At 32.7% G+C, this 22,401-nt stretch overlaps 1 protein-coding gene and 1 non-coding gene across 2 annotated transcripts in view; one reads left to right on the top strand and one right to left on the bottom strand.

The window, feature by feature from the left end:
* Positions 1-22,401, top strand: part of LOC108906965 — a 238,826-nt gene that overhangs the window by 93,804 nt on the left and 122,621 nt on the right. The window contains exon 3 of the mRNA XM_018710424.1: positions 16,164-16,316. Within this exon, the coding sequence (XP_018565940.1) occupies positions 16,164-16,316 (153 nt within the window). The remainder of the gene's footprint in view (positions 1-16,163; positions 16,317-22,401) is intronic.
* Positions 3,801-3,872, bottom strand: Trnaq-uug. The gene has a single exon. It is a non-coding gene; the product is annotated as a tRNA-Gln (tRNA).

Here is a 22,401-nt window from a genome sequence, read left to right as displayed (position 1 = left end):
AGCCTGATTTTGGTGAGCAAAAAATTGTCCGCTTTTTGTTTCGTATTTAGATAGGCCACAAGAAGTTGCTAGATAACTGTCTTGTGACTTGTAGTTGAAGAGTACCAATACTGCCGAGTCTTTTAAATTGATTAATTATGGTGTACTCAATTCCAGAAAGAGTAGAAATTATTGAGCTTTTTTTCAAAAACAATGAATGCGGAAATCGGGTCGCCGAACTGTTCAACCAACGGCATCCTGAGAAACATGCGTCTGGAAAAATTGTTCGCGAATTGGTGGCCAAATTTCGCGAAACTGGCTCCGTTCATAACAAAAAGAGGCAGGTTGAAAATCCGGTACTAAATGAACCTACGGAAATAGCGGTATTGGGGCAAGTGGCAATGGATAGTACGCTGAGTACAATGCAATTGGCTACTGCGACAGGAGTGAGTCGTACAAGTGTCCAACGAATATTAAAAAAATACAAATTCCATCCTTATAAGATTCGGCTAGTGCAAGAGCTAAATGAAGACGATTTTGATCGTCGTTTGCAATTTTGCGAAATAATGACTGAACGAGCGATAAACGATAATTTCCTCTTTAATGTGTGTTTTTCGGACGAGTGTACGTTCTTCTTGAATGGTTTAGTGAATCGCCATAATTGTCGTTACTGGGCTGATACCAATCCAAGGATTTTCCATGAGACACACTCCCAACACCCCCAGAAGTTGAATGTATGGGCAGGTATTTTTGGAAATTCCATTGTAGGTCCTTTTTTCCTTCCTGGAAATTTGACAGGCGATATGTACTTGGATTTACTACAAAATGTCATCGACCCAGCTCTAACAAATATCATAGAGGACGACCCTGCTTACAATGAACACGAACTGATTTTCCAGCAAGACGGAGCTCCTCCACATTACTCGCTCAATGTGCGCAATTACCTAAATGAGACGTTTCCAGGACGCTGGATAGGACGAAGAGGTGCAATTGAGTGGCCCCCTCGGTCACCCGACTTAAATCCTTTAGATTTCTTTCTCTGGGGGCACATTAAAAGCAAAGTTTACAGCACTCCACCTGATACCTTGGAAGATCTGCGAGGACGAATCATTAATGTATGTCGCGAAGTAACACCGCAAGTGCTCCAGAATGTTCGACAACGGTTTGAAGACAACCTGTATCATTGTATGCAAGTTGGCGGACAACATTTTCAGCATTTACTTGACTAATACCGTAAGTTTTGAAGTAAAATTAAATCGATTTTCGCATTTCTCGTCAAAAATATTGTTCGTATTTTCAAAGCTGCATATTTTCTAAAATAATGAATCGATTTTCAAAAAGTAAGAATCGATGTATAGAGAATTAAAAGCCCTTTCTAATGACCCCCCACTTGACCCCCATTCCCATTTGAAAAAATTTAGGGGATAGCACCCCCACTTAGGGGGTTGAAGATTTTGGTATGCTTTTTGAGCCAAAAGTTGTCCCCCTCAGAAACAAATTTGACCTGTTTTTGGATTTTGCCGAAAAGTTCTTTACTACCCTGTAATGCCTTGCGGTACGTTTTCGATGGGCTACCCTGTATAAGTACACTAGAAAATTTAAAGTTTTCAGGATTTATATTTACAAAATTATTCAAGAAAAAATAAATATATTTTTTTTATTTATTTTTTATTTTATTTTATTTTATACACCATCCAACAGAAAATTCCATTTACAGGATGGGTAAAAACCAGAAAAATAATAATACATGTAATAACTAAATAACATAATACAAAAAAAAAAGATGTATACTAATATACTTAACCTAAATCACCATGAATATAATGTATGTTCACTCAATGATTATTATTAGTTGACACGTTTGCAAATAGGTCTAAAGACTCTTGATTACAATGATTAAAAAACATATAATAAAATTATGGACAATATTAATTAGGCCCACACTTGGACAATAAAAGTGTGAATGTTAAAATTATATTAATTAAAAAAAAAATTGAGACAAATAGATGGAGAAAGTTAGCTTATCTTATGAGACAAAACTTTGTCAAATAGTCGAAAATATGGTCATTAATTAATTAGGAAAATTGTCGCGGAATGTTATTGGTCTCGGTCTCGCTCAGCAACATAGCCCTACATTGGGCGCCATATCGCGGATGCCTTTTAACCTCTTCCAGTTGGTGTCGATTCATCCTCTTGAATATTTCAAAAGTGGGGTGAAATTTTTTATTTCCCTCGCCGGTCCTGGTGGCTCGACAGTGTAAATTTGGAAAAGTCGGTAAATTTATCGGAAAGATCAGTGGTTTTTGTCTAGTGACATTTGAATGGTGCGGCGCTCGTTTGCGTGTCTTCAGACGTTGTGTTAAATGGCTTTTTGCATGGTTGAAGACCGTTCGTAGCGTTTGGGGAGCCTCGAGCAGAATTTCGAAACAACCGTTAATTTTGGAACATTCTTTTAAGGCTTGCAGAGCTGCTTAGGCGTGTTGTTGTAGCTTTAGATACATTCGTATGAAAAGTATGGGTTTCGAGCGTTTTGATAGTTGACCTCGAAACATCGGTGAATTTTAAATCTTATGTTCTACGACAGAATCTTTATGCCAAATAATAGTAGGTAAATATCTTTAAACCTAAATATTAAAATTGTGTAGGTATAGAGGTGTCAATTTGTTAAGAAGAAAGAAAATAGACATTAAAAGGCAAGCAAGAAAAAAAATATATATTTAGTATTATTTTTCGTTGCACTTTATCAAATTTATTAATTAATAAGGCCATTATCCATTAAACTTAAATTCGATCCTATTTTTTTATTTATAAATTTTTTCACTAATCTTTTTTGGTAATTTACTGCATTATTAAATATTTTAATCAATTCGTCTTCAAAATTAAAATCGTAATTCTGTCGGAATGATGAAAGGCTTATGCTATTCGCTACTATGTTTTGGGTTACATGACGATTTGTGAAACATACTGTATTTTGGTTTTGGTTTGTTGTACTTATCAATTACCAGACTACAAGAGATATAATTTTTCAACTTTCATAGAGTAATACAATATTTTCCTGCCGTTCTGCTATGATAAAAATAGCATGAAAATTACATTAATATTTATAGCCCTGAGGAATACTTAAGATACATTGAATTACTGACCTGGTAAGGAAGTCAAACTGTTATTTATTTGCCCTATTCCCGGTTACTATCATTATTTGTTACATTATTTGTCAAGAGCACGAAAATTTTGCTGATAAATTAGAGTTATAAAAGTTTAAGTTTCTACCTACCTAGTGTAAATATTTGCGGTTTTTATACTGTGTTGAGCAAGAGCCTTTCATTAGTTTTCTAAACTTTGATTATGGATATTTGTTAAATTATGTTATAAATATAATATGGATTTAGATATTTTCAAAACTTTCTTATTTTCTTATTTAATTTCAAATATTAAGTAACGTAACCATTAAAAAAATCGGGCTATACATGTCAAAGTTTTTCAGTTTTAAAAGTAGATATAGGTATTCAGAACCTGCTTGTCTCGAGATTTAGAATAAATTAATTTTAAAAATTTCACCATGCTTTTAGAAATGTTATATTGCCTTAAAATAGTCCTACAGATTTTTTCGTATTACCTTAAGTATTATTTATTGTATGTTGTATGAGCCTTTCACATCATTTCGGGAATATTTTATAATATTTATGTTATTAGGTACATTTTACATTTTAGTAACGTTCAATGTTACTAGAATAAAACTTTCTCTGTCAGAATTAACATTTAATTTGTTAAAAAAACATATTTACTAAAATTAGTTATTAACTAAATATAAAAAAAGTTCCAGGTTCCACCGAGATTTGAACTCGGATCGCTGGATTCAAAGTCCAGAGTGCTAACCATTACACCATGGAACCGCTGTTGTTCTGGTTTTATTAAGTCAATACTAAGCTGGAGTTATAAACTGTCTAATTAAAAAGTACTTTCTAAATTGTAAATGCATCTATTTCTCGCAAAGAGAGAAAGGAATGTAAAATAATATTTAATAGTTTAAAAATAATTGATGTTTATTAATAGTAGAGAGGTAATTCTAAGATAAACGTTAACGTTTATTTGAAGGATTTCCCTAAATACGAAAACTGCAGGACTAGATTCATTACCAAAAATAAGTAGAGTTTGCTCTATAAACTTTTTTCCTGCGCGACTCGGTATTGGAGATACAGGGTGTTAAAGTTTACAAAAAAATGTATAACTTCTACCATGTCTTCTTCATGATGTGCTTGACGGAGTTGAATGAAATTTACTACAACGTTTTCACTTAATTAGACCTTTTATCGAATGTAATATTAACCTGGTAGCTTTAACCAGTGGCGTGCTACTGCCCCATTTTCCCAAGAAAAAAATTCCTTTGTAGAAATAATGTTACATTCAGGTAGGTATTGTTACGTTAAATGAATGAAAAATGTTTCTTGTTGTTTTTTAATAGTAGTAGCCGTTTAGGAGATATTTGGGCTTGTTTTTTCATTTTATTGAATTTTCCTAATAAATTAATCCGCCCTGTATATTGTATTATTTTAACCAATATGCACTTATCTACAACTATTTTAGCATCTAAAAAAAGGATGATGTAGGGGTAAAGTAGGCAATATTGTGTTTTAAAACTTGTTATGTGAATATAACGATGCTTTGTTTACATTTGTAAGTTCATTCACTATTGGAAGCCAAGGAAACAGTTATGTAACTAATTAGACCACTCTCTATTTATTGTTGTATATTCTTTATCACTTTCTAAATAATTTTTTCCTTGTCTGTAATGCGACTTAAAAGAAGTTAACTGAAAGAAAACTTCATTCAATTCGCCTAAATGCTTTGTGAGGAAAATTTAATTATATAAAGTTCAAAATGTAACTAATCTTTTTAACTGTAATCTATGGTGGATATTAAGTGGAGTGGAAGTGGATCTTTACGGAGAAAATATATTTACGTTTTCGAATATGCTTTTGGTCAACATTTACCATTTTAATAACCAATTGTGTGTGTGTATTTGTGACTAGTTGTTTCAGTATGTAGTTGGATATGTTGTCACCTGTGAAAAAAGCTTTTTTTAGAAAAAAATAACCCCAAATGAATCCAAAAATTATGCTTATGATTTCTTACTTTTCATTTCAACACGTCTATCAAGGGACTGTAACTTCGTGTAAATTAAATTTTGTTCTACTGCTGAAAAAGATGTAAGTCAAAGCAGGAAAGTCATGTTCTCTAGTGGAGTTCTTCTAATCAATACAGAAGTTTGATACGACATTTTCTTTCAACCTTCAACTGAATTTTCGCTTAAACACTACAAAAGATATTCGTCATCTGGGCTTAGATGGTTTACAAACTGCTGAAACCCCTGTCGTCGACGTTAGAAATGGACGCCTATATCCTTTGTCAATTTATCAAAGTCATATTTAACATTACTATTTATTGACAATCACAAAACATATTTAAGTATCTAAAATTCCATAAAACGTGTCTTATAAAGTCCTTTAATGATACTTATGTGTTAAAAAAGCGAAGAAGTTATTATATCTATAGATCATTTGATTTCAACATCCTTTGCTTCAGAAATTATAGGGAATGTAAAGAAGATCCTCAAATGATATTTTGGGTATATTTTATTAAAATTAGTAAATAATTTTTTCAAATACATAATAAAAAGTTAACTTTTACTTCATATCTATCAAGTTATATTTTTTTCTTACAATTTGTGAGCTTAACTATACTTTAATAATTTAAATAAAATAAAGTTCTAATTGAACAAAATAAAGCTGATCACTACGCCCCTTGAAAACAATAAAATGGATTTGGTGACCTCGCTATGGCACCTTCAAAAGTTTTTTCAAACATTTTTTTTTAATATATCCACAATGCTTCACAATCGTCAATAAAATTTTGGTTGATTTTTTTTACCGCTGTAACTGTCTTCTTCTTCTTCTTCCTAGTGGTTGGTCCTAATAAATCCCATAGTACTGCGACCTAATTAGGCCTATTGTGCGTCCCACTACTAGTCCTATTCAGCAAGTAGTTTTGTCTTTTTAACAAAGTCCAAAAGCTTCCCGGCTGACACTTCTCTCAGTTCCTTGGGTTCCAAATAAACTCTCCCCAGGAGAGCGACATATAATCTAAAATAGCCTTACGATGAAATTACCAAATAATTTATTGTCCATAGACCCTTTTAAACGAAAGCAAAAATTTGGAAATTGTTTTTTTTTTCGTTGGTTTTCTTATGATTTAGCTGACGCTAAAAAAATTTAAACTCTAGATTCGAAAACTAGAAACTTGAAGCTTCAATTTCCTTTTTTTATTCTCTCTGCGACCATTACCCTCCAATTTACAACTCTGAAAATCACCCAAAAATTTGGAATTTTTTTAATATCCCTAATTTTTGTGACTAGTTTATTTGTTTGACTGTAGAATTGTTTATCTGATCAATCGCAAAATGTACCTTTTTGGAGGTTGGTGAAAATTAAAGAAAATTATTATTAGTTTCTCACAGCTTGGTAGCATTAAATCCAATTTAAAGTAATTTTATTTCAACCCATTAAACTTTCAGTATCCAATAACACAGCCGAAAATATTTATCCTCGCATTCTGCTTGCAAGGAATTTTTTGGCCGTTATAAAATCCGCGACAAAACGTAAAATAAGTTTCCTCTCTCCGCCTAATAATACTGCCAGTTTTCTCGGCAACTTAGGTTCCACGAAAACCTAAAATGCCATTCAAATCTAACTTCATGAATAAACTTGACTTTCAACACACTTGCCTACCGAATTACTGTATATCCATTCAAAGTACGAACCTTAAGGCGCATACAAAAATATATATTTCGTTGTGGAAGGTCACGTTATATTTACGACTTCTTTTTTATTATTGCAATATCAATCGATCCTTGCGGTGTACCGCAAGGATCGGTTCTTGGTCCTCTGTTCTTTAATATGTTCATTAATGATATTGTCTATCTATCTATCTTTTCAAATGTGTGATAAATATAATCTGTTTCAAAATCAGTTTGATATTTTTAATTGTAACATAGCCATAATTAAAAAAGTTACATTTACAAATTAAATTATATTTGTTTTTTCATTTTTATATACTGTTTTGTCTAATTGTTTAGGTATGTAATGGTTTGTATTGTTACTTATCTCATATCATGTAGTGTATGATGTAGTGTTCTGTTTGTACCCACCCTGTAATTGGAATTTCTGTAGGGTAGTGTATTGTCTAAATAAAAAATAAATAAATCAATCAATAAATGTGAAAAGGGATCCAGAGCGTTAAGTTAGGCGTATTCATTGTTTTTATTTACTTAAGATATGATCTACTATCCTCTTCAATTTTTTATATCAAGTAATTTAGAGGATACGGGTCTAGAAAAAAATGGCCATATATGACATTTATTCCTGCGGTGAATTATTGCTGGAGTTCTTCATCCAGACATGGCCCCTTCGAGAGCGCATAACGTAGCAAGGATTTAGTTGTTCTGAAATAAAGAAGTGATTCTTTAGATCAGTCTAAGGAATAATAAGGAGTACGAATATACGTTGTATACGGTTTTTTAAAAATTCTTTAAAATAGCATAAAAATGATGTTTTACAAATTTTCCCACAAAAGTATTTGGGCTATAGAAGCAAGTTTGACACACAAAATAATTGTTGATATCGGTAGGAAAGGTGAATATCGCACTAATATACTCCTTTCTTGTGGAAATAATTTAATGGAAGTGTCTTAGGTGACAAGACCTCCTTTATTATAAAGGAATATTTCGTGAATATGTAGTTATTTGAGGTGAGATACGATTTATTATATAGTACGAAAAGGTGCACCGAAAGGATTAATGGAAAATGTCCTTGTGAGGGATGATGGATGCTGCGTATATGATCCTGACGATGACAAATGGGACCAATGCAGATGAACTATAGGTTAAAATATATTGCTTTATGCTGATAAATTAAACTATTAATATAGACGAACAGAATTTTATTGACGAACTATAGGTAACTGCGTTTTAGCTAGCTTAATAAAATGCATTTTAATCAATGGTTTTAATGCTTTTTTAAATAGGTATTGTAATTATTACTTTTTCTGTATTTTTGAAATAAGAAAAATACATTAAATTTAATAGTCAATTTGCTATTCGTTCCATAATAACTTTAATAAGGTAAAGTAATATTTTTCAATAATAGACATTTTTAGTAGTGACGTCATATACGCCAAATAATCTCATAGTGCACATTGTCATGAAGAATTTGTCAATATTTTTACTAGATCGATTTTCGACCTTATGTACTTTGGAATTGTGCCAAAAAATGTATCTTCTTTGTCATGACCTTAAATTTCGTGATATTCTAGCAATATTAAAAATATTTAAGAAGTTTCAAACCCCAAGTGACAAACTAAAAGAATTATAGAATTTATATACCTTTTTAAATTTATAGAAAAATGTTGACTTTTATGGTAATAATTAATAAATTAAAATTATATCAGTGTTGCTGAGCATGCTCCGTAAAAATAATTTCATGTAAGCGAAGTAGCCTCGCAAGAGGTTATCATTCAAGAAAAGTTTGGTTATGGTTATCTATAATAAACGACTTGAAGAAAAAAAACACTCGATCAATACACTGTCACAGTACAATACTAAGAAACACAATTAAAATACTTAGTACAACCAGAAAATGCCAATATTAAACAAAAGAAGAGAAAATACTCTAAAGATGACAACAATGACAGATCAACAAGGTCTCACCTGCGTATGAGGCTATTATTCCCGAGCATGCGCATTAGGAATAACACGGCTAATTTTAAATTTTTACTTTATTTTTTAGCAATATTCTTTTATATCGTTTTTTGTAAGTTTTAAGTACATTAATGTATCTATTTTACGAAACACGTGTTAGTTATTCTTAAATACTTCTAAATCCTTGTAAAAATAATTAATTTGAAGTTGTTCATTTCTATAGTATACAGGGTGGTCCCGAGGTAATGGGCCAAAATTCATGGATAGATTCCCGAAGCAAAAATATTGCAAATTAGCCGAACTTACCTTAGTCCAAATGTTGATAGTTAAAGAGATACAGGGTGTTAAATGTAAAATATGATTTTAGTTTATTTCCATTTATTTCTTAATAAATGCAATTATCTACACAAAATTTTGGGGTTTGGGGTTCTTTGGACAGCGGAATTGAAATTTGTTCACATTTTGGTTATAGTTCATAGAGGGCGCCAGCTGCCGTAGGTGCCGAAGGTGTTGGAAACGACATAACTTTTTTGTACTTTAATGTATCTTTGGTAACAAATTCTTATTTTTCAACTTTTTTTACATAAAAAAGGTATACTTTATTAAAATAGCTATCTCGCACCGTTTAGCTTTATTTTAAATGTTTCTATTGTAAATAACACCGATCGTCTTGTAGGCATTGCCGTAAGTATTCGATTTATTACGATTTTAGTGACTTGTTCCGGTTTCTTTATTATTACGAATTAAAAGGGGTACTACTAAAGCTACTACTAAATTTCAAAATTAAATACCTTCATATATATTCCTTTAGAATAAAGCGCATTAACCTTCCTTGGATTTTAATCAAACGAACCGCCGCCTGATAAAAATTTTCTACATTCCTCTCATGGAATGTAAATAGCCGTATCTGCGTGTATTTAGGTTAAATACTTTATCTAGCATAAATATTAAAATGACATAAATATGTACAAATAATAGTTATTAAGTCTGATACATATCAGAACGAATGCGAATTTATTTTTGCGAAATCGCAAAAACAGCGTTCGTAACGAAATGAAATTTTTTTGTTCATATAATATCAACAATGTTTGCTGCCGTGATATATGTAGAAATCCAAATCATTATTCAATGGTTTAAGTGTCATTTATTTTATTAGTTATTTACGGCAGTGTTTTGATTTTGTCACGGTTGTTTCAAACTTGTGTTTATTGTTTTCTCACATGATCTTCTACTATTTTAGAATGTATGTATTATTTTGATTTATGCAGTATAATTTTACTATATACGTTACCATTATCTGTGTCTTTCTCAGGTTGAACCACATCTAGGGGTTTCGAGTCTCGTAAGGAAAGGTTTAATCCTAGAAGAACTTTAAATATATCAATTTGCCGCCAGAGTACAGGTCTATTTACACACATCAGTGCCCGTATCAGTGTCTTGTTAGTTCAGTATCAGTGCCAATCAGCATCGATCAGTGATACCAATTCACACACATCCGTAGTATGCCTGGTGTTTTCAGTGAAATGAAGTTCAGTGAACCAAGATGCCTTATTTTACTGATGATTGGCAATTATTGTTATAGCTCTAGACGAGAAAGAGGAAGAAAATAAAATAAAAAAAAAGTGAACCTGAATAGTATTCAGCAAAAACAAGCATTTCAAAATCTACCTATCAGGGCTTTTTGTTTGACAAATCATATAATTCTGAATAATTCCGTACCAACTCGATCAATTGTAGTATAACAACCCCAGGTTCGATCGAAAAAAATAAATATAAACGTAGTTGTGGCCAAAAATATGTGGTCGTCATGAGAAATACCTACGTTCTATTTTCTAATTGACCGGAAGGCGCTGGCTACTAACTTTAAAGAGGGGAAGTATGGTTTAATTTTATAAAACAAAAGCAGAGTAAATACACCTAACTTTATTATTTACGTACAACAGTCTTCAAATTAAACATGTGACAAATAGAAAGAACAACAAAAACATTAACAACCATTTAACATAAAATGAGAGTGCCAGGCTCACCTAGAGCTCCTGTGGGGAAAGAGCATGGCAGAGAAACCCACGATCGTTGCTCTAACTACCCAAATATAAATACAAAACAACCGCTAACCAAAGGCATAAATTAAGATCCTTTGCTAATGATAAATAAGACCTGTCTCATTTAATGTGTCACTAAATGTCATCTGTTACCTCATATTAGTCATACACACTTCCAAGTAAAACTGAAGAGGTTTGGTGTTAGTTAGCCGGCAGAGCCGGAAGGTACTGGAGTCCCATACGGGAGGCAATCCAGCTATAGTTGAGATTTCGGAAGATCCTTCATAACACTGGAGTCCCATACGGGAGGCAATCGAGCTTAATCCAGATTCGTTCCGCACGGGCGAAAATGTTAGTAAACTCAACAAGGCTCGTATAGACGTATGACATAAAGTGAGCACAAGAAATCAAAGAACAACTTAATCATGGTAAAACAAGTTAAATGTGAAATAAAGAAGTCGTTATTGCAATATCCGGGCGGTCACGACAATATACATATTTTAACATGTAATAAATAATGAGCAATCGTTAATAACAATTTTACCTTAGAAAAATATACGCCCCTGAGCATAAAACAATGAAGGCTAAAGATATGCAGAATTATTATCATGAAACATCTATAATAATCACAATCATAAGATTACATAGAACAATTAACAACAAAGTACTTAATACGGGTTAAACATTTTTAATTTTTCACTACTTATATATTTTCACTGGGCGCGAATTCCCCACCTATAAGCGTTTGTTTTTTGCGCTTCCTTCTACCAACTGTCAATATTACGTTTTCATTATTATACAAGGCCCATGTAACAGGTGACGTCGAAGTTGATACGATAAGTATGGTTTTGCACAATATCAAACACAACTTGCAATATAATAACGTCAGCTCATAGTTGCCGACGTATTTAAAAATCACGGAACGGACACTGAAGCAGCAGTGATGGTAAAAAACGGCACTGTGCCGGACGTGTCTGAACACCTCTATTGAGGCAACGATATTTTATTTTTCACTGACACTGATACTGAACTGACACGGCACTGATGTGTGTAAATAGACCTTAAGAGTGAACTGTTCACTAGAGAATTGACACGTCTTAATGGGTTATTCTATGCTTCAACTGCTTTTAGTGTTAAACATGAATTCTTGGGATGTGTCGCCGGGCTTTTACTACCCGAGCTGAGGCTATACGACACTTTGTTTGACCTGAAATTACATAAATTTAAAACGCTGCTACCTCATTTTTATAGAAAACAGTCGAAAATAAAAGAACGAACGAACAAAACGTGTGTTTTTGAGAAAAAATGAGAAATGACCTCATATACATGAAAACTTTAAATTTTCAAGGACAACCTCATTTCACAAATTAGCAATTTTTTTTTCAATAATGAATTGGAAAATAAAAACATATTTTCTCTTATCCACTCTACTCGTATTCTTACTTTATACATTCTTATCTCCATCACATCTATAAAAATGGTTCCATTAAATCCCAACCTTTAACTGACACATGGAATTATTCAATTATTTTTTCTTTCTTGTAGAAGGCGAAATACTCAAACAGATAATAATACTCTGCTATTCTTTGGCAAAGTTGTGTTTTCAAAAAATGAACTTATATAAGAAATCTTCGGAACGGAAAACTTTTTAATTCGATTATTCAATAATTGTGTTACTGTGGCAAAAAATGGCGTATGAACTTCCTCAAGTAAAGAAATATACTTTGCGACAGTTTCATTTTATAGAGTAGTTCCCTGAGAGATAACACAAGTTCGATCTTCAATATGTTCAATTAACAGCTTGCTCAATACGTCCAGTCAAGTTGGATGTGATTTATTAATAGAATTTCTTATGGAATGTTGTCTGATCGCGCTGATTCTAATTGTCCTCCAATTTGGTGCAACTACGCAAACTAATTAATGTTCCTTTATGTGTTCCTAATTTAAGTTTAATAAAAGTGATCTGTTGATTAATTTAATCTGGTAACTTTTAATTGTTTGGAGTTCTATTTTACTAGTCATCGTGGTGTTTAAAATTGTGTATTTATTTTATCCTCATACCGTTAGTTCTTTTCTATTTCATCTTTGCTGAATTGCCGCATTGGAATACTTATCTCACACAAGTTTATATGCCTACACGATCCCATTTTTCCTCACAAAATATCCGTTTATCATGTTTTTGTTGTGACTGATTAACTGATCCTCTCTTAGTAGGTATATTGATTACTAGATACTCAAAAGAACGCACATTTAATGCCCAAAATCTAATGTAAATCTAACTTTCATAGTTGATTTAAATTGGAGTTAGTAGGCCAGAAGTTAGGATTAGATGTTAGATAGCATATAAATAGTATTTTTTTAACTATTTATTTCATTGCCTAATTCCTTTGTTACCTCTTACCATCAATACTTATTTACATTGGAATTTAGACATAGATTGGTTAATGGTAAGTATACGAAAAACTTGAGCATACAAGGCTACTGAATTAAGCTAGTTGGAATTTTTATTCTATAAGCAAATGAATAAACAGTTATATAATATTGTGAAATACTCAAAACTAATGAAATTGTTTTATTAATTTAATTTTTGTTTCACCTCTACAGGGTGTGGCGTGTATAATCTATAAAAATTAAACTACAGCTTCCTGATGATATTTGTAATAGAAAAGTCTTATACGAAAAAGTTCTATCTTCGAGTTTTTTTTTGTAAATTAAAGTTCATTTATTCATCGAAAATGAAAGCCGACCCTGTGTTATTTATTAAAAACTTTGGAAATGTTTTTGTGTAACCCGAGATGCAACCTTATAACTTAGGTCGGTATAATCTAATACTAGTAATACTAAAAAAAGGTTAGGTTACATTGTTAAAAAAGTTTGTGCAGTCAACATTTTGTATTTGTATTGAATTCATTATCCACTTAATTATTAAATATTAAGCATCGTCCATCGACCCGTCAGTGTTAAAGAGTGAAAGATTCCAGATAAAAAGCTTTGATTTTGTAATTGCACTATAGTGATAGTGTAATTTTTATAAAGTAAAAAATAAGAATAGCGTGCCGATTACATTGAAAACGAGATTCTTATTTCTTACTTTGCTTAATTTTTTAGTTTGTGCACAAACTAGTTTTACAATGAACCGAGAAAACAATGCATTTACTATTTCCGAACCTGTCGATATGGTGTTAGAGTTGTTTCAAAATCTTATGAGCTTTGACCTTCATATGCGCAGAAACATAATTCCGACCGTCGCGTCGCCTAAATTGTTCTACGTCCTAAAAACATTACATCCATTATTCACAGTCTATCTCGAGCTCTCGTAGCGTAAACAAGCCTTTGCTCCGATTACAAATATCATAATAAAATGCCCTATTCTTTATTATTTTAATTTAAACAATAAATATATATATATATAACGAACGCCAGTTGACTTTATTGATGCCCGAGCCCCTTAGCTCATTTCTACTTGTAATGATGCACATGGTCTAATTCTGAGTCAATGTTTTCACAACGTGCTTATTAGAAGAATTATGCGGATACGCTACACCTTTCGCGCATTTCGCAGCTCATGAGATTTTGAAACGACTCTAGTATATGGTGCAGCCGGAGAAAATGCGCTCGCGGCGACTAGGTTGTGCCGGGAACGATAGCCACAACGTCACCCCCCACGCGCAAATACAATCCTACAGTGCGTTGCGTTCAGCGGCTGCGAGATACGGGAAGTGTTATTCCTCGAGGAGAAGGACGTGGTCAGCAAGTGAACCTTAATGTTGAAGATGCAGTGTTGGAAAACCTTGACGAAGACCACACAATTAACCATCTTAAGGCGCCAGCTGTTGCACCCCTATCATCTGCAACCAGTTCAACAGATTTTACCCCCGGATTGTGATCAACGAATGCGTTTTTGTACATGGATTTTACGGCAATGTGCCAATCAATTAGAGTTTCCTGCTTATGTTTGTGTAACAGATGAGGCGACATTTACCCGTGATGAAGTGAATATCCATAATATGCACATATGGGCCGATGAAAATCCTCACGCGATTAGGGAAACTCATTTTCAACATCGGTTCTCGGTAAATGTTTGGGCTGACATAATAGGTGATGTACTTGTGGGTCCCTATTTCTTTGAAGGACGACTAAATAGACCAACATTTGCTAACTTTTTGGAGAACCGGTTACCTGAATTATTGGACAATGTGGCATTACAAGTTCGGGCACGCATGTTTTATCTTCAAGATGGGGCTCCTCCACACAGTACTCGAGAAGTAACGACACTTTTGAATGAAATGTTTTCTCTGCGATGGATTGGACGCTTTGTTCCTGTGCCATGGCCACCTTGGTCACCCGATCTAACTCCAATGGACTTTTATCTTTGAAGTCACTTGAAGTCGTTGGTTTACAATACCCCAATTGGGAATTGCGAAACCGTATACTTGAAGCTGCTGTCATAATTAGGGGAATATTTGGAATTTGGGAAAATATTCGCCAAAATTGGGTGCGTCGCCGTCGGTTTCATGCCTGTATCCACGCTAATGAGGATTAATTTCAACATTTTCTCTAGAAATGGTAAGTTTTATTTCATTTTGTTCCATATTTTAATGGAGTTTGTTTAGTGCACGCAGTTGGCAACTACAGATGCTTACGGATGTGGTTTTGCTTGCATTTAATATAGTTAATTACTATTAATTATTATAATAAGAAAATATCATTCTTCGCGCTTGGTCTACAGCACTCATCGTACAACACACGGACAGGACCGTTCCAGAGAAAATATTTTGATCCATAATTGAACTTCGGCCTTCATTTTCGTTGAATAAATGAACTTTAATTTACGAAAAAACCGCAAAAATAGAACTTTTTCGTATAAGACTTTTCTATTACAAACATCGTTAGGAAACTGCAGTTTAATTTATATAGATTATACACGCCACACCCGGTATGCACCTACCTAGCCTTCTTTGAATACCACTGTTTCAGATTACTTTATATACGCAATTTTTTGTTTAGAACAGAATGTTTTTAGGAAACTATTAATCACAATTATTAAGTATATTTACAAATTTTCTGGACAAAAGAGAAGAGGTACATTTTCTGATGTTTACATGTTTTCCGCAATCTTTCAGTGCGAAAAATTAAAGGAAATTGCTCTAGTTTAGTGTTACGTTTCGTCACTTCCTACTTCCTGGATGGATCTACTTGTTCTATTATTGCTTTACTAAAAGTGCGATTTCTTGTCTATAAAACCCTAACCTTAAGAAACACTTGATCAAATGTTCAAGAGTATCTTTGGTAGACACATATAACACATATTTAACAGTAACAAATATAATTGGAAGTTGAACTGTTTTGAAATTACTTCGAACAGTTATTATAGCATATATATTTTTTAGATGTGGATTTTTGCTCTTGGAGAGACACTAAAGAGGGCCACATTGACTAGTCACGCGGCCACCTCTAGGTTAAGTGCAGAATTGTGTCAGGTCCTGACGGATATGACTCGCCTACAGGCCTCATCCAGAGCTTCCCTGATGCATCTCCTAGATGTGAGTATACTAAAAATACAGTATTAGAATTCAATTTCATAAAAAAGGTGCCGTACCCGGAGGAAACGCCAACAGCCTGTTAATCTAATTCTTACACATTTCGCCTTTTATCAAGCTTTATTTTGAATAGGATTTGAAGGGGATTCCTTTATTAAATTGGACTAAACGTTTAAAACAATATAACATACCGGCTCCTATATTCACTGAAAAGGGAATTTTATTTTCATTGTAGGAAGGAAATAAATATTACCTACTCATGCATGTTATCAGTTTTCTGTTTTATTCAAATTGTGTATAAATGGTTTCTTCCATACAAAGTAGATTAGAAGCAATAAAAGCAGAATTGGCTTCTAAGATACACTAAATTGGCAATATTTATTGCTCTGAACTTTGATGAAGATATCAATGATTTTTATGATCTGTAGCAAACTGCTATATACAAATAACAAAATTGCATCATCTCACACACAAATAAACAATATTTTTGTATTTTACTCAACAGATTTGCTTCCAGCAGCACAAGTGAGCAAATCTATATCAAACCCATAAGCGTTAACGAACTAAATATCTAGATGCAAAGTATTGCAGTTTTTTAAAATTAACTTTTAAGAAGTTTCAAGTCCTCCAAAGAAATAATCTGATGGATGTCGAGTTAGTTATTGAATTCATTCTCGGAAGTGCAGAAATAAATGAATCAGGCTGTTATGAAATTATATTTTTTCTTTAACTTTTTTTTAGTAATTTTCATACTTCGCCGCTGGACATGCTGGTGTGACTTCGAACAACGGCGCGCGTTAGTTTCAGCGCATGGACAATTAGGAACTGTGCTATGCATGTTTGTCTCATCTCATAAGGGAAAGGTTATTAAAATGCAAATGTATGCAAATTTTCACACTACCCACCGTGAGATACTGCTCCTTAGCGCTTTACTGTTTTTGAGTGGGTGTTCGTCAGGTGTCCTATCATCCCACATAAGCGGAAATTTAATTATTTTAAATAAGATAAACTGTGAAACAATACTTAATAAGTAATCTAACAGAAAAATCAAGCAGGAATCAATAAACCATAAATGAAATACACAAAAGTAAGTAAAGTTTACTCACCTGATTTTTACAGCATATGACACTTGAAATTTTGTAGCTAATCTTCATCATATTTCACGGCGTTTAAAATTTCTGGTTCCAAATTTCTCATTATCTGAGTTTGTTCCCGTCCAACATTAATGTATTGCCATTCAAAACTCCCATAATCTCATAAATGTTGAATCAATTTTACACATTTTCTTAGTCGGTACCTACTTCATGGTTAGGTTAATGTTCTGATACCGTTTTATATTGTCTCCAGACAAAATGTAGACTGTAACCATATCAACTCCTTCTTAATTCATGTACATGCGTTTTCATAAGATACAAGAACTGAAAATTAAAACAAAAGATACGCTATACCGTTGATAAACACTGAAATAGATCACTTTTTAAAGTTATACACTTACTCGTAAATTGATAATAAAGTTAGAAGTACTAGTAAAATAAAAATGCAACAAACCTATTTACCATCCTATCATATCATAACAGGTGTGAAGACAATTTGCAGTTGTCGTCTCTCGAAAGCGATATGGCATCTCACCAGCACAGCTGTGGCTAACCTTCGTTCCTTTCGGAAGCGTTAGGATGAGACTCTGCTTAAATTTAAACTGACAGTGAAAGTATAGTTCAACTAAACTAGGTCAATGTCAGAGATCATTGACATTGAGATTCACCAATGTTTTATATTCCTATTACTAATCCTCATCATACTTAGGAAATTCGTCTTAGATGGGACATCCTGTAAAAAAAAGAGTTCATATGAATGTAACTCTGCTAATTTAAAGATATCTATAAGATGATTTTTTTAGTTAGTCTCATTTATTTTATGCCTTTTCGTCGTGGATGGATTGGTGCCAACGGTTGGTAGAGAATTATGTTGTGAATAATAATAAAAAAAGAACAACACGTAAAGCAAAGAAGTTATTTTCCTTAAAAAGAAAGATCTTCGATATCGCAACCAAAAACTTGAAGAGCTAAAGTGAACGTGGTTAAAAAAATACTATCTTGTAGATTCTTTCAAAAGATAATTCTAGCAGTTATAAAAAAGTGTTAAATTTAACGATTTTGATTTAATTATATTTAACAATATTTAAAATAAATGGAAGTAACTGAAAAAAAAAACAATGAAATTGTGCCTACTTGTTACCTAAAAAATTAAGCATTTGTGAATCTACATTTACATGGTCAAAGAATATTGCGAAATATTACAACAACCGTATATTTTTTTTTATTAAATATTAATTATCCCAACAATAATAGTCCTTCCAGTCTCACATTCGTCAGAACGGACTTACATGTTCTTCGTCAATCTAGGACTTTACTAGGGACGTAGTAAATATGTTCCCTCTGTTTATTTATTCACATTTCACATTAATGAAGAATTACTTCCTCCTAGCTAGGATTAGCTTTAAATTGACAATATAGGAAAAATGTACTCAACGCTATTTTTTATAGTAAGAATCCATTATTCTGCTGTTGTCCGAAATAAGCTTTTCAATTACTTTTTCATTAATGTTTGGTATTTCTCGCACCATTGATTTTACAATAGATAGCACTGCAAGTGCGACAACCAATTTAAACTTAAAAAACGCAAAAAAAAACAATATGTAAGTAACAAAATTTTACACCACGCCTGAACAAATTATGTTTATTATGAAAAAAAGCGGAGAATAGCTATTATTTGGTTACGGTCGGACTGAACAGAGCCCGAATTGCAATGTAAATATGTGCTACTTCCACTCCATCTTTCACTGATGCCTGACGGTAACCATGACCACCGCTGTAAACACTTGTAGTGATGTAGAGGCGAGCAACGAGGAGTTTTGCAAACGAATTTTGCAAGTCGAGTTAAACTGATTGCATATTATACAAATTAAAATTTCCTTTTTACCGTGTTGCATAATGTTAATCTATTTAATTATGTGGATAACATTATAAACCAAATTTTAAATTAAACTTTTTTACTATGAAAATTTTAAAGGGGGGCGGCGCCCCCCGCACCACCGCCACTGTTATTTTTCTATATCGGTTAGGAAATATATATTAATTTTAAAGAAGCAAATCTCAATATAAAGTATTTATGATACATTTTATTAAAGGAAACGGTTGTGAGTTTTAACCAATTCTGTATTCATAGAACTAGCAAAGCAAATGCAGTTGTTAAATTACATTCAAATAACTTGGAAACGTAACAATTTGTAGTATTTGCTTTGACCTTTATTGATTTCACTTGAACAAACTTTCAGTCAGCAGCAAGGATCAAGTTTTGTTTGTCTAATTAGTTGAACTAAAGCAAAACATGGGGCAAATAAGTACAAATTCTTGCTGTACTGTAGGATTTTATTTATTTCAGTTTCAAAGAATTCAAATTAAAGGTGCAGACAGAACGAAGACATTTATTTTCATTAACAACTGTTTTTGTACCTTTACTGAAGTAAGCCCCGCTAAAGATTTTTCTATTTAAAAACTATGATTACCTACAACTATAAATAATGTTACGGTATAACAATTTATCTTTTAACATAATAATTTCTAGGTAAACACTGCTTTTTACGGCTGGAATAATTAACAAAAAAAAAGCATGTTTTGTGTTTAAGAAAACCAATTTAGTTCGGTTATCTCCGTTAGTTTGGAAAATATAAAAACAATAATTTTTTTAAATTTATCAGTTGGTATAAGTGTGTTTTTTTGGAAAACCCTGATTTATTTTTAAAAGTATTGTTACATACCGATTTGAATTCGACGTTAATTCAGATTCACATTGTATAAAAAAATTTTTGGCGCGCAATTCAAATTATAATTAAAATTTGAGCGTTCCTTGTCATTAAGATCGTTTTATCTAATAAACTGCTTTAACCTCTTAACTGACCGCTGGACTTCATTAGTGCTCAAATGTGTTCGAAGTGCCAGGTCTGATATAAGCAAAAAGGCACGTATAACCGCTGTCCTAATGATAGAGGAAGCATAAAGATATACTTTTTTGTTGTTATGTCGTCAAGAGTCCTCAGTTTGTAAGTAGGTTTTTTATTTCCATCTTGTTGCTGTGGAGAAGAAATGTATTTCTTTCATAATAAAAACTTGACTATCTTTTCAGTCGTCCTTTCAATGCCGTCCTTTAATTTCATCTTATCTTTTTTAAAATGTGATGGACTTCACATACTAGTGACCAATGTGCCTTATGTCTTTAGGATAAGTTGAATTCAGTTCATTAATTTATATTGTCTGAAGTTATTTACTTTTGGTATAGTTTCAATTTTTCGTCTTTGGATATTTGGCCACCTGTGAATAAATGGAAAAATTATTATTTGAAGTCTTGCGCCAAAAGAATGAGTGAAAAATTATTTTTATTAAACTATTTTTATGTAACCAAAAATATTACACTGGAGAGAGCAGCAAATAAAAATACAGAATTTATTTAGACACTCTGATTCGTATATTAAAGATGATAACTTAATTCTAATTTTTAATAGTACGTAGTTTTTACGTCATTCACTAATGACTAATGTTGTTCACAATTCAAGAAATTGCATTTATAGCATACATCGTGAATGAATTATGTTGAAAAAACCTAGAACCTAGAAATATTAGATTAGGCAAACATAAAGGTTATACAGGGTGATTCACAACTTATCCAAAAAAGTTTGGGAATAGATGCGGCATGAGAAATGGAGTCAATATCGTAAGAAAATTTTTTGTAAAATCCTTATTGTTTCCGATGTGACGTTCCTACAAATCTACTCACCTAAGTATTACTTGTGTAAAAGCAGCGGCCTGCCAGCTACAGTGAAGACGGGCGGGGTGAATTAGGATAATTATTTGGAGCGCCACTTGGTTTAGCACTGCTGCTATACTATTCGGTTAAAACCAAGAAAACCCAGGGTGTTACTACTTTAAGGTAAGTAAATTATCTAATCAGTTGTTAATTTTTGTGAAAGAAAAGTATCTCCTTATTTTTTTGGTANGTGAAGCAAGACAACATTTGTATTATGGTGAAGCATTTGTGTTATGGTGAAGCAAGACAACATTTGTGTTAGTTCGTAGAAACTGAGTAAGACGGGCCCAAATGTGTTTACACGTTGGTGGATAAAATTTTTAACAATTGTTATTGTAACATCGGGTCAAATGTCAAATGATTTTATTATTTAAAAACACAAATTAATGCTATTAATTAATAAAAGCAAAAGAATTTGCCGATATAAAATAGGTGCGATAAAATTCTATTTACATATTTCTTTCCTTGCGAAAGTTTTTGTCCGTTTTTGTCACACCGCCATGCCGGTCGCATTGTGCGAGTTCAGGTTTTACAGTGGACCAGTTTCCAATGCCGTGCAGAAGTATACTTTTATATTATTTTCGAACTGCCCTTTTTGATTTTTTCTTTACAAAACTGTATATATAAGGGTCCCCTGTACATCCAGAATATTTTTTTTTGGATAAGTTCTGAATCACCCTGTATAAAAAGCACATAATTCAGAGATGTTCAGGCAAAATTTTTGATAATGAAAAGAAGTCTCTGGAATTGATGGCTATTAATTTCTTAAAATCGTAGAAATTTGTTATAGGTACACGGTGAAAACGTTATTAAAATTTTTCGCAAACTGGTTCAATTTTCAATTTTTTTAGTTGTTGAGTGTTTTAGTTCCTTCAGATGAGTCACTGAATTACTATTTAAAAAAACAAAGCACTCAAGTTTACCTCATAACGTTATAATAATTAAGTCAAAGCACGTCCAATACAGTGGCGGCTCGTTGTATGAAGCAACTGAGGCCGGGCCTCACTGTACAGTCTGGCTCTCACACCGCATATTTTAATACCTACTATTCTACTATTGACCTAAATAAACAGTCAGGTAAATTAATTGCTAATTACCTATTACATTTATAAAAAATCAATATAACAGTATAAAATAATTGTTTGGATATTGAATATCTCGCCTCTCGCCGTTTCCATCGGCGCGGCACTGGATACTGTTGCTCCCCACTAGTCCCCACCACCACAGT

This window comes from Anoplophora glabripennis, unplaced genomic scaffold (assembly GCF_000390285.2).
Source record: "Anoplophora glabripennis isolate ALB-LARVAE unplaced genomic scaffold, Agla_2.0 scaffold355, whole genome shotgun sequence".
Lineage (NCBI taxonomy): Eukaryota > Metazoa > Arthropoda > Insecta > Coleoptera > Cerambycidae > Anoplophora > Anoplophora glabripennis.
Note: the sequence above shows the minus strand (reverse complement) of the source record. Positions and strands in the feature narration are given on the sequence as shown.